This window comes from Lutzomyia longipalpis, chromosome 1 (assembly GCF_024334085.1).
Source record: "Lutzomyia longipalpis isolate SR_M1_2022 chromosome 1, ASM2433408v1".
NCBI classification, from domain to species: Eukaryota; Metazoa; Arthropoda; class Insecta; order Diptera; family Psychodidae; genus Lutzomyia; species Lutzomyia longipalpis.
Genome location: NC_074707.1, coordinates 4691735 through 4704749, shown reverse-complemented (window position 1 = coordinate 4704749; position 13015 = coordinate 4691735). Strand labels below are relative to the sequence as shown.

The 13015-nt window shown below is 35.8% G+C and overlaps 1 protein-coding gene across 1 annotated transcript; it reads left to right on the top strand.

Moving 5' to 3' along the window:
* Positions 1-9219: 9219 nt before the first annotated feature.
* LOC129786636 (sodium-coupled monocarboxylate transporter 1) lies at positions 9220-12620 on the top strand. Its single transcript, XM_055821761.1, has 6 exons — positions 9220-9852; positions 9922-10039; positions 10109-10176; positions 10261-10415; positions 11287-12123; positions 12197-12620. The coding sequence occupies exons 1-6, from the start codon at positions 9463-9465 to the stop codon at positions 12480-12482; spliced, it is 1854 nt and encodes a 617-aa protein (XP_055677736.1). The 5' UTR covers positions 9220-9462; the 3' UTR covers positions 12483-12620.
* The last annotated feature ends 395 nt before the right edge of the window (positions 12621-13015 follow it).

Sequence of the window (13015 nt, the reverse complement as noted above, 5' to 3'; positions counted from 1 at the left end):
ACGGCGAAAAAGTACTAAATTCAAGCTGAAGAAGTACTAAATTTTAATTGAAAATGAGAATATTTAGATCTTTGGATATATTGTGATTATTCACTAATCTTCGGATTATTCGCCAAAATAGTTAAAATATTCGGTAGATAAACACCCCTTGATTCGCAGTTTTCTTTTTTTTACCATTTTCAAGAGAAATTCCAAATGTTTGCAAAGTGTCAGAATTTGCAAATCCCTCCATGAGCACAAAGTAGAATGTCGAATGGAAAATTGGGAGAGAGGGAGAGAACGTAGAGAAAGAAATACAACAAGGGGGGTGAGTGGGTGAGAAAGTGTTCAAATTGCCAGAGTTAAAAGGTTGGGATAGTTTGAACTCTTGACACCCATTGACGGCCTGAGTGTCTCCGTGTGTCGGCCTGAAATTTTCTGATATATACATAAAGGCCACCCTCATATTTCGCCACATTTCCCACCCTCCCATCACAGATTGGTCCATACAACCCCTCGTGTTTCGTCTGTATGTCCATTCTGTAATTCCCGGGGTTAAATATGGGCTCCTGGGGAGGAAAAGGCTTACAGGACGAGAAGAGGAGACTGACGGAGAGACTGGCGGAGGAATAAATAGTGGTCGAGGAGAAATTTTGCAGGCGTGAGTGGGTGGGTGGGTTCGAATGAATTTTCCAAAGAGGGGCGAGTTGGATATTTTGGGTGAAATTTTGCGCCAGGAAGGGGGTGCGATGGTGGTGGGTTTATTGGATGATATGTCATTGAGAAGGAGGCTCGTAGGTGGGTTTGGTCGTTGACTAATGATTCCTGTGAGCAACGTGTCATTTCTAAGGGTGTAGAATTAATTAATCAAAGGATTTCAAACTGGACTCTTTCAACTCTTGGCCCAAAAACCACCCACCCAATTGTACGGAGATGTGGATAAGTAGATGTGTTATATGGATAATGGTACAATGGTGTTGTACAACGAGCGGATGGATGGTTCGTTTTTCCATGAGATGATGCTGCTGCTTCCCACTCGGAAATTGGCACGGGGGTGCGGAGTGTGGGAGGATGGGGGTGTGTTTGGCCATGATGGGGGTTTGCAAGCCCCGGCATTTATTCCCCCATGGATGGTGGTCGGTCCGTGTATCATTCTCGCTTTTAATGTATTCAAAAAGGACTAATATGGTGTAATACGGATCACGTTTTATATTGGCACTAAGGTTTTTGCCTGTTTAATTAAGTAATTCGCCCACCCACCACCTCAACCACCCTCCCTCCACCCCTCAGGATATATATGTGGAAAAAGGGAAAGAGAATTTTGGGGTGGTCAAGTGGAAGAATGAGATGGAAATCCCACATATATAGTATGAAGAATATTTACGGCCAAAATTACGAGGAGCCCACCAAAGTGACCGGTCAAGCGTCTCCCCTGTGGCTACGCGGGGGTGGGATTCTGTCACTCCCTCATATATAGATATATAGGGTGGTCCCATACATTCATAATGTACCTACATAGTACAGTATGTATAATAAATATATTTATATTAATGACCAAAAACTGAATATAATTCCGTATAAATTCATAATTTTGCCACCCTTTTTCCATGAATAATAATTTATCTTCCAACCCACTCTCATGTGCGCTCCTGTCGACGATGTATTTCGCGTTTTTCACCACCATTGTCGCACACTGAAGTGTATTTAGGAATGGTTCACGGCTTCTTCTTTTCATTTTCATCGCATATGTACATACCCTTTGCTGCTTCCTTCCACAAATTAATGTGAAAACGTGAGTAAAGTATTTTGACAAGAAATTCGTCTCACCTGGGTATGTTTCTTTGATAAACAACATAAGTAGATAAATCAAATTTCCAGTTGAAAAAAAAGGACTGTCATTTAATTTTCTATTTTTTGAGGATTTACTTATTTGAAAACAAAAAAACCTTGATAAGCTTTCTATTCTGTTGAAAGAAAAACTAAGAAAAGGGAAAGAATATTAATCGTTTGAAGTATGATGCAACTTATGATAATTAGAAGATTATGCTCTGAGCACATTTCAGTGAATTCTTCTTAATTAATTGAGAAATTTTTATTTTGAACACCATGATTAATAAACTCATTTCCGGCGTCTCCCTGAATATTTCATCAATTTCATTTATTACGTAGGGGAAACTGGGGTAATTTGGACAGTTAAATGGTTTAAGAAATTTAAGAAAAAGGAGTTATGAATTTATCTTTAGAATAAGGGAAGGTGGTGGAAATTGTTTAAACTAGGAATTGATAAATTTCATACAAAATAGTTGAAAATAAAATATTTGTTACCTTTAAAGAAGGATTAGAATAGAATCAAAAAAGGAGTTTACTCACTGTCGTCTAGGAAAATTCCTCATTGGATGGATCAACATGAAATCGGTCAGTGGCGTAGCCAGGGGGGAGTTTTCGGGGTTAAAACCCCCACCTCGAGCCAAATTAACTCGAAATTAGATTGACAAAAAAATTCAAATTTTTCCAAAATACTCAAAAACCGAATCAGTCATCCGTGGGATGATGCTTTCTGAGCAAAAAAAAATGTCATGCATAAAAAATTTAGGTCATGCATCTAAAACTAAACGTCATGCATAAAATTTTCAATCCCAAACTCAAACAAACTTAAAATAACTCCCCCCAAAATTTCGTTCTGGCTACGCCCCTGAAATCGGTTAATCTTTTAAAGAATCAAAAAATAAAAACTCGCCAATGAGAATTTTCCGCTGGGATAACGTAGAAAAGTCCTCAATTTTCCTTAAAACTATTTATGCTAATACTTCCTCGAGCATTGACGTCATTCTTTGCTTGATGGTTGTTTTCTTGACGTGGTTAATTTAGCTTTTTTTGGTGGGAGCTGAGGTGCTCTCTCCGGGGGCGTCAAGGGTGCGTGTCAATCCGAGAAAAACACAATTTTTACCAGAGCTTTCGGCGAATCACCTCGCCTTCTTCTGTGGTCCTTTGAAGGAGATTTTATTTTCAATTTTAATACAATGAATTTAGATTATTTTCTTTTTTAACTTACAATTTTTGTCTATTTTTGGATTCCGTCAATTTCTTTTTCTCTTTCAGGCAGTATAATGACCTGGTTTTGGGAACCGGGAGAGAGCACCTCAGCTCCCACCAAAAAAAGTCATTCTTCGCATTTTTGGTCAATTTTTTGCAGTTTTTTTTTACCATTTGATCCACTATAAATTTTCCTATACAACAGTGAATAAACTCCTTTAAAATATTTCTATCCCACACTTAAATATAATTTATAATAATTTTACTTGATATCGATTGAAGAAAAAAACAAAAAATAATTTAAAAAAAATACTTTTTAATAATAAATTGAGTGAAAAATAAATGAAATCAACCACCCACATAATTCAGAACTCCTTGATCTGCCCAACTTCCATACATTTCTTCGGGTCTCTGTGTGTATGTTTGTGGAATCCAAGAAGTGGCAAAAGGTGGAAAAAATGGATGAAGAATGAGCAATGTCGTGAAAGGCAGGCAGGCAAGCAGCGAAAAAAAAGGTGACGGCGCTTTGCGACAAAGTGCGAGATATCGTGTAAATTCTTAGAATGAATACACATTTTAACATTAACTGTGGCCAATTAATCAAGTGACAAAGTTGTTTATAGAGCGTAAATCAAGAAGTCGACTATATTTAATTTACGTGTATAATTTATATTAATTGAAAAATAGGAAGATGGTGGAGACATCACCTCCTGGATGCTGCGTGAGGGACAGTTCTTGAGACGAGCAAGAGATAAAGGAGTGAGTGAGTGATCTGTGCGGGCACTCTGCTACCATTTGTGCGCCAAAAAGTATTTCATTTTAATTAATAACGCCATAGATTCTCAAATGCACCAGAAAAGGTGAACATGAGGCAAAATACAGATGAAGCGCGACGATAATTCATGGGAGAGATGTGTGGTGGTGGAGTCCTCCACCCCGACCACATGAGGCACTTTGAATTATAATTTAAGAGGGAACACACATGAGATTTATTCATGTTAATATTTTCACGCACAAGATGATTTTTCGTTTGGTTTACATTAAAAATCCGTACAATGGTATAAATCATCAAATCGCTGGAATAAATAATTTTATCTTTTTTTATGTGATGTCTTAGAAAACTCTCTCAGGCCGCTATATTTAGTTAGATGAACCCCACCTAAACACCAGGGCTAAGTGCGAGTGTGCGAAATCTCTCGTCTTTTTCAGCTAATCTCAATTTTAATTTAAATTTTCTCCCCCCCCCTCCCGCCCCGCCGCATAAATGTGAACAACATACGAAAGGGGATTAAAATGCTATGCTTGCGTGGAAATCTTTTACATATAGCGCGATTACAAAGCCATCACATGTGCAATAATGCTTGCTCCAAATGCAAGAAATATAACTTTGTACAGTGTGTTGGGTGTTTTTGAACTCGCTCTGGATCGAATTGAAAAATTGCACCACCTTCATTGCCAATGATAACCCCAAAAGAGGGAAAAAAAATTGAGAACGATTCCACTCTCATGGTAATTTATGGGCATTCCCAGAAATATACTTGAGGAGACACATTTTAGCAGTCATTTCCTGTCGCTGGAGGAGTTGCAGATTATTGTTGCTTAATGGCTTCACTCGGGTCTGCTTGGGTATGATTATTTGATTTCCAGCATCTGCAAAAATTGCCCAAGACAATCAGTGATTAATGTTGCTTGGTGCCTCTTAATGGGGGTGTTGAATTTCCATGCACTATTAAAGTTGCTCTGTGGATCGAACGTTGCAGCATTGTGAAAAATTGAAATTGTACCGCCAATGATTACAAATTGATTACGCCAATGGAGCAGGGGAAGGGTGAACGAACAACTTATAGCCTCGACAGACGTGGGAATTAAGTCTTAAGATTTATACAGAAGCTGGACTTTTTCAAAGAGAGAATACAGGTAAACGAAAATTGTCAAAAATTGCGAGAAAATTGATGAAATATTGCTAGAAATTGATAAAATCGTATAAAATAAATTATTTATCTGAATATTATTTTAAAAATTGAGAAAATATTGCTAAAAAATGACAGTACTCGTATAAATCAACAAGTTTATTATAAATTATTGTTTTAAAAAATCGACAAAATGTATCAAAAAGTATTACAAAATTGTTAATTTTTTTAATAATAAGAAAATTCGCATTAAATTAAAATACAGTTATAAATTTTTTTAAAAGTTTACAAAACTAGTCGAAAGCTGACAAAAATGATAGAAATCGTATAAAATAAACATTTATTTAAATATTGTTTTAAAAATTGACAAATTTAGTTGAATGATTGACAAAAGATTGCAAAAAAGTGAAAAAATGACAGAACTCGTATAAAACAAATTTATTATTAATTATCGTTTCAAAAATCGGCAAAATGTATCAAAAAGTATTACAAAATTGTGAAAATTATTTTTAAATAATGATATAAGTCGCATTAAATAAGCAGACAGTTATAAAATATTTTAAAAGTTGACAAAACTGGTCGAAATTTGATAGAAAAATATCAAAAATAATAGAAATCGTATAAAATGTAAAAAATAATGACAAAAACTAAAAATAAGTTAATAAAACAATATGAAATCAATTTTATACTTCATAAAGAAAATATTTTCAATATAAAATTAACGAATTTTAGTATTAATTTCGAATTGAATTCAAAATTAATTCTTCCAGCTTAAAAATTCAAAAAGACCCCCGTAAGGTATTCCAAAGCGACAATCATTTAATGGTAATAATGACTCTTTAGATGCAAAACATGCTCCATCACAGGTGTAAAAGGTGGCACAGAGAAGGAGAAATCTCACGCAGCAGGACTGAAGATGCGTCCTCGAAGACCAACCACGGCGATTTATTCTTTCTTCGTTTCTTAAAAAAAAAACTAAAGGAATCTGATAGTGATCAATTCCATCGAATAATTTCTAATAGCGCCTCCAAAGTGTTGTGTCTCTCAAACAAAATTTAAGAAAAAAAAACGAAAGACAAGAGGGGAAAAGAAGAGAAGTGAGCTTCTCAAAGATTATTGAATGTGGTGTGAGATCGTAAATAAATTTCTTGATTTATTTTGTCATTTTTAAATTTATTCGATGTCTTTCTTTCCGGTGCTTTATTCTCCTCGTGTGGCTCGATGGAGTTCTGTTTTTTTCTCCCTGTATATATACACTCTTTTTGTGATGTGCAGAGTGCTATGTGTTGAAATAACTCTTTGGTTTCAAGGGGAATTGCATTTATGTTTGGTGTACATGCAAATGGACAAATTGGTGAAAGAAATGTCAAACAGAGTTCTAGAATTTAAGATTTATTAATTCTTTTAGAAGAACAAGGAGTATGGAAAAATGAGAATTGAAGAAAAAAAACGTTGGAAAACGAATCAGTTTTGAATTTAAATCTGACAGCTTTGACAGATCTTTGAAAATATTTAGATTCCTTAAAAAAATATTATTAAATCATGTTATAAATATACCATTTTTCTTTACAAAGTATAAATTCATTAAAATTAATAATTAAAAAATAATTTAAATTTTTAAACCTCTATAGCAGTTTAACGATTCAACACTTAATTACCCAACGTAGTGTACATAGTCTCCTTCAACCAAAACTTCCCTTGGCATATCCTCAAAGAGTTGATATTGAAATTGTAATGTAAAATACAATAAAAGTATATACTTTGAGCATTTCTCCTTCCTTTTTTTGTACCCCAAGTTGCTGGTGAGACAGAGAAATGCAATTAAGTAGATTATTAAACAAGATAATTGCAAAAGAGCCAGTAACTGACATTATTATTTTCTTTCTTTATACCAACAATTAAGGTGAAGTGTTTAAGAATATCAAACAATGAGCCAATGCTTTAGGAATTAGTCAACTTTTTGAGGAGACACTGCGCGCACCTTAACCTGTAAGCCCTGAATTTGAAAAAAAAAGAAAAGAAAAACTACGACCCTGTGTTGCCTATTTTCATTGAGTTTAAACACTAAAATTTATTATTATTATTATTATGTCCAGCAACAATACAATTTTGTGTTAATTTCCCTCATTCCTTCTCTCTATATAGCTACCTACTCCTAATAATATATGTAGGTATATAAAAAGTTGTTTCATTTATTAATAACTCATGAGGTGTTTGTACTCTTGTCTGTTCCTATTTCTTCGACAGTTAATTTCCATGTAAGAGAACATAATTTTTTCGGCATAAAATTCATTTCTGTGAAAATATTGCTTTTATTTTTAATATCTTTATTGTGTTGGGCGCATTTTTTCATTACATGCCTTTTTGGGTTTTTTGTGATTTCTTACTGTGGGAAATGCAAGACAAAAAGGCCACTCAGGTGCAAATAAACTGATCTTTTTTGTTGTTTTCTTGACCATTTTGTGATCTTTTCTTCATGTTCAATTTCACTGCGTATGATGCTTTTGTTTGTCTTTGGTTCAAAGAGAGAAATATATCATCTTACAACACGATGAACCCATTATATTCTTTTCACGTTGATTGTGATGAAATTTTGTAGCGCACAAAAATGGCGTCACCATACAAAATTATATTTTATTTGGAGTAATTAATTTTATATGCAAACATTACACAAATTTCTCCCATTGCTCCGTCATTTTGCTATTAAGCTCAATTTTATGAATAATTTCCGCAATCATTGTTAAATCAAACAATTAATTTAAAAACTACTTTTATGATAATTAACCCTTTGAGGATTTTGCTGGCCAAAGTGGCCAATTCGACTTTTTTAATCGCCACAGAATTAAAATCTATTTTTCATGATAAATTCTACATCTGTGTAAAGAGGTGTTTAATTATTTTAAGATCGTCGAAAGAAAATGTCAAAAAGTATTTTCTTTTTAGAGAAAATTAGCGTCAAACTTTTGTTAAGCACTACAACGATAGATGGCGGTTTTTGCAGAAATTTAAAAATATGCAGATAATTCAAATTCTAACGGTGTGTGAAAAGATGAATCAACCTAATTTTTATCCAAAAATTGACCTCATTCACTTTGATCTCTCAACAATTTCAACACTTTGATCAACTTTTAGCTCATCCCACAACATGTCTCCGCTCATCAACGGTTGCGCGTGGTGGTTTAAAAATAAAGAGAAAAAAATACGCGCAATATCGCAATCAATTGCAACAAAGCCAACAATGGAATCAGAAGACACCCCAATTATCCAATCAAACTCCAAAGAAAATTTCTCTATTGGTGACACATTCGGGCAGCTCTTCAAGAAACTTTGTCACCCGCGAGGTCTCTCTGCTCAATTCAAAGGCAGATTCATTTCAATTGTGCCCAATTGCGCGTGAGACGTATGCGGCAAGAAAAGGCACGGCGTGTGCAAAAAATCACCAATTTTTGCAGAGAGAGAAAGAAATTTTTCTGCGGAAATGCCAGAGGTGGGCAATCGCGTGCTGATAATTGATATATTCCGCCACCGCCAGTTCAACACATTGTCGGGTATTTTTCGGTGAAAAATAGAAGAAATTAGCAAGTTGAATTTTTTCCCCATCTTCCACCGTTAAAGGTAGAAATAATCAATGATGCTGCTTCTTGTTTTGCTACCTGAAATCACCGTGTAAATTGTACATTTTCGTGGTGAAAGATAAACACATTCCGCTTGGCGCATTGACAACCGTCACTGCCCATCAGTGAGAGAATGCAACTTTTTCAATGTTCCGCGAAATATGACACGCAAAGGGGAGATTAATTGGTAGAATTTTAATACTCTGAGACATGAAAACTAAATCAATAAAGTTAGTCCATCCCTGCTAATCATACACGCAGAAAATCTACCGGATGTTGAAGACAGATGAAGAGGAGACAATCAGAGCAAAGGAATCAAAAAGACTTTATTCCACAACAGACAAAAAGAGTAAAGAATCTCTCTCTGTGGTTTTATTCTCTATGATCCAATTTATTCAAATGAACACAAATGCTCCACAAGTTAATCCGGAATATTCGCATGTGGCACAGAATACTCCGTAAAGGCAAACCCCTTAAATTACTTCAATGGTCAGTGAAGGCGACAGAATCCATTTGGCAAAACTACGTGCTACATCGCGAGATTCGTGATGTTTGAAGAATACATAAACACTTGGCGGAATCAACGATAATGGGACCAATTTTCTTGTTAATGGTCCAATCCCAACTTTACACAGATTGACTATGAGGGATTTGTATGACATGGACGTAGTGTCGTCTTATCAGTTGCCTCGCATCGATCGTCGTGGTTGAGCAAAAAAAAAAAAGACTTGCACACAGCATAAGTTTTGCAAAATTTGTTAAGCAAAGGTGCTTTAGGAGATATGAATCAATCTGTGAATAGTCCCTCTGTGAAGAATCCTTCTGTGTTACATTAACCATTCCTTAAATCAGAAAATCTGTGGTAGAACAAAGACTTTAAGAAAAATATAAAATCTCAGGTGAAAAGTTCCTTAAAAAAATTCAAAATGCAACTGAAAGGAGTTGTGGGCGTTGATGACGTCAAAATAAGTCTTCAACGATTCGGTTGGCCAGACTATTTGGTTTTTGGTTGCATGCTAATCAGTTGCTCCCTCATAGGGGTATACTTTGGCTTTATAAAGAAGAAACCGAAAAAGAGTAGTGAAGAGGCGGACAACTACCTCGTTGGTGGTCGCAAAATGCGAATATTTCCCATTGCAATGTCTCTCATTGCAACCTACATATCTGGGATAAGTCTCCTGGGAACGCCAACGGAAATTTACGTCTTTGGAGTTCAATACATGTACATTCTGATTGGGGTGATTGCTGTTGCGCTAATTATGACCTTTATCTTCCTCCCTGTCTTTCATGATCTGAAACTCACATCCACCTATGAGGTAAACTAACCACCCCTACGTTTGAACTTCCGCCAACATTTTCTCAATGAAAAAATATCCTTTTTGCAGTACCTAGAGATGCGTTTTGATAAAAGAGTTAGAATGCTTGGTTCAGTAATGTTCATCTTTGGTACAATGGCATGGCTCCCAATTGTTATCTATGTGCCCGCGTTAGCTTTCAATCAAGGTCAGTTAAGTCTATTTTAAGACGCTTTTGCTTTTATGGGTTTGACCGCATATATAATTTCTTCCACAGTTACGGGAATCAATGTTCACCTAATTACTCCACTTGTGTGCATTGTGTGTATCTTCTATACATGCGTTGTGAGTAAAAATAGACTTAGAATATATTATGAAATTGTCCTTGGGTCACGCTGATGTGCTATATATGTATATTGCGAATTCCAGGGTGGACTGAAAGCCGTTGTATGGACGGATGTGGTACAAACATTCTTAATGTTTGGCGCCATTATTCTCGTCATGATAAAAGGAACGAAAGATATTGGTGGAATGGGCGTACTCTGGGACAGAGCTATGGATAGTGGGAGGATTGAAGGACCAGAGTAAGTCCTGCAATTTCTTTCTTTGTTAACTATAAAAGCTTAGCAGGGAAGTGCAGGAATATGTTCTTCTTATAATTTTACAATCTTCCAATCTTACAATCCTTACAATTTTGGTCAGAGATTACGACGCGTCTTCAGTGATCAATTGGGTCTTTATTATTAGGACTTTAAAAATCGTGAAGTTTGACTATCAGGATTAAAATACGGGAGATTTAAAATTTCTTTTCTTTGTTTTACGTTTTACGGCTCGTGGATTGCTTTTAGATCCAAAAATTCAGGTCAGAATTTTAAGACGAATTCGGCCTCAGTTCAGCCTGAACTTAAAAAAACTTAAGTCTAGTCTACAACAAAGATCTTGCTTAAAAATTTTAGGACTGACTTTAAAAACTTAAATCTAGTTCGAAGAAAACTGTAGTCTAAATAAAAGAAGTTTATTCTGGTTTAGATAAACTCAGATCTAACTTAAGACGATTTTCCTTTAGCTAAGAAAATCGAAACTTTCTAAATTGCAGTCATTTCAATTTCCGATTTTTTAGTTTTCTGATACTACCAAATATAAAAGCCCAAAAATTAAAATCGTGTGACCCGGAGAAATTCATTCTAAACCCACAGTCCGGAGATCATACCCCAAAATCCGAAGTCTCCGGGTGAAACCTCTAGAGGTGGTAACCCAAGGCTTGATACAGCTCAGACTTTCGATCTAAGCTTCGAAGCGTAGGTGATCGAAGATTCGAAAAGTTAGATTTTTCTAGGTCCTACATAGGACGCTGTTAGAAGGACTATCCTGTACTTTCCTGCTAACAATTCTCGGCATCCTACAATCAGATTTAAAAGCTTAGTTTAGAACTGAATTGTGAATATATTCTTACAGTTTTGACTTAGATCCTCGAACGAGAAATACCATCTTTTCCGTTGTCATCGGTGGTATGGCGTACTGGCTAAAGAGCAATGCCATAAGTCAGAATATGATTCAGAGATATCTATCCTTGCCAACACTTTCAGCAGCTAGAAAATCCCTCTGGATTTTCACAATAGGTGTATCTGTGTTAATCCTTATGTGCTGTTACTGTGGACTTCTGATCTATGCTACATACTACGACTGTGATCCGTTAACAACGAAACTAGCTAAAGCAAAGGATCAACTACTACCACTCCTAGTTATGGATATTCTAGGAGATTACCCCGGACTTCCTGGACTCTTTGTAGCCGGGGTATTTAGTGCAGCTCTGAGTTCTCTCTCAACCGGTTTGAATTCCTTATCTGCTGTCTTCCTTGAAGACTTCTTCCGTGCCTTCTCAAAGGAGCAACTCTCCGAAAAGAAGACAGCCTACATTATGAGAGGTGTTGTCGTTATTCTAGGCACTATTTGTGTATGCCTTGTATTTGTAGTTGAAAGACTTGGGACAGTTCTGCAGCTCTCAATGAGTCTAGGATCTGTAACCAATGGCCCATTGCTCGGGGTGTTTACAATGGGTGTTATGGTGCCATGGGTTGAAGGAACAGGAGCTGTTGTAGGAGCTGTTACAGGACTTATTATAATGGCGTGGATCGTGTTTAATGCACAAGTTGCCATTGCTTCTGGGGATATAAAGTTTCCGGCAAAACCCGTAGCTACAAATGGATGCACGTATACTTTTATCCCAGGAGAACCCCTCAGTATGCTGGCGATTAATGTAACAGAAATTGATGTTGCATCCTCAATACCTCCGTAAGTTTTTTTTTTTTAATTTTTTTATGAAAGTTAATGGTAATTTTCCTTTTTCTTAATACTTAATTTTCAGAGAAGACGATAGCTTCTCAATCTATCACATCTCCTACCTCTGGTACGTCCTTCTTGGATGTATAATAACCATCTGCGTGGCTCTGGTGGTATCATTTATCAACGGAGCTAATAAACCATCACAAGTGAAACCAAATATGCTTGCTCCTTTTGTAAGGAGAATCATCTGGAAGAAGTCTCATGAATCGGATTCACCTCAGAGTATCGGAAAGTCCGATGAAATGATTCTTTCCAACAAGGATTCTACCACTAAAGTTGAATCAATTAATGTAAGAACACCTGCATGAGCTTTTTTGTTTAAGATCTTCCTCCTTAAATGTATTTCCTTTAAGCATTTATTAAAATTCTTTCCAAAAAAATACACAAAAAAGAATTCTTTGCAAAAATTCCTCTCTCAGACAAAAATGACTGAAGATGACAATCAAAATTTAATTTTTTGCAAAGAGAAAAAGTCATCAGAATCATATTGGTTTGATACCCTGACTTGGGTGATGATTAAAATGCCTTCGGGGTCCACCTCAATTCCAACAGCAAGAAAACAAATTGAACGAAAAGCCCTCCCACCACAACTGAAAAATCACAGCCAACAATCAAATTCCAAAAAAGATATCCGCACACAGACACGCAGACCCAAAGAATAATTTAACTTTTCGATTAAACTTATTTAGTTGTTTATTTGATGTGTTTTGTTGGCGTACCCGAGAAAAGAGATTGTATGGAAGTTGGATATGTATACAAAAAAAAACGACGTCTCTTCTTTTGTAGCAATGCTGGGGCGATTGGGGCAAATATGAGGAAGGAATAAAAAATAATCACGAAG

Coding starts and splice junctions, on each gene's coding strand:
- LOC129786636 (XM_055821761.1), top strand. CDS start 9,463: ATGCAACTGAAAGGAGTTGTGGGCGTTGATGACGTCAAAATAAGTCTT. Junction 10,040..10,108: donor CGCGTTAGCTTTCAATCAAG/GTCAGTTAAGTC, acceptor TTTCTTCCACAG/TTACGGGAATCAATGTTCAC. Junction 12,124..12,196: donor GTTGCATCCTCAATACCTCC/GTAAGTTTTTTT, acceptor CTTAATTTTCAG/AGAAGACGATAGCTTCTCAA.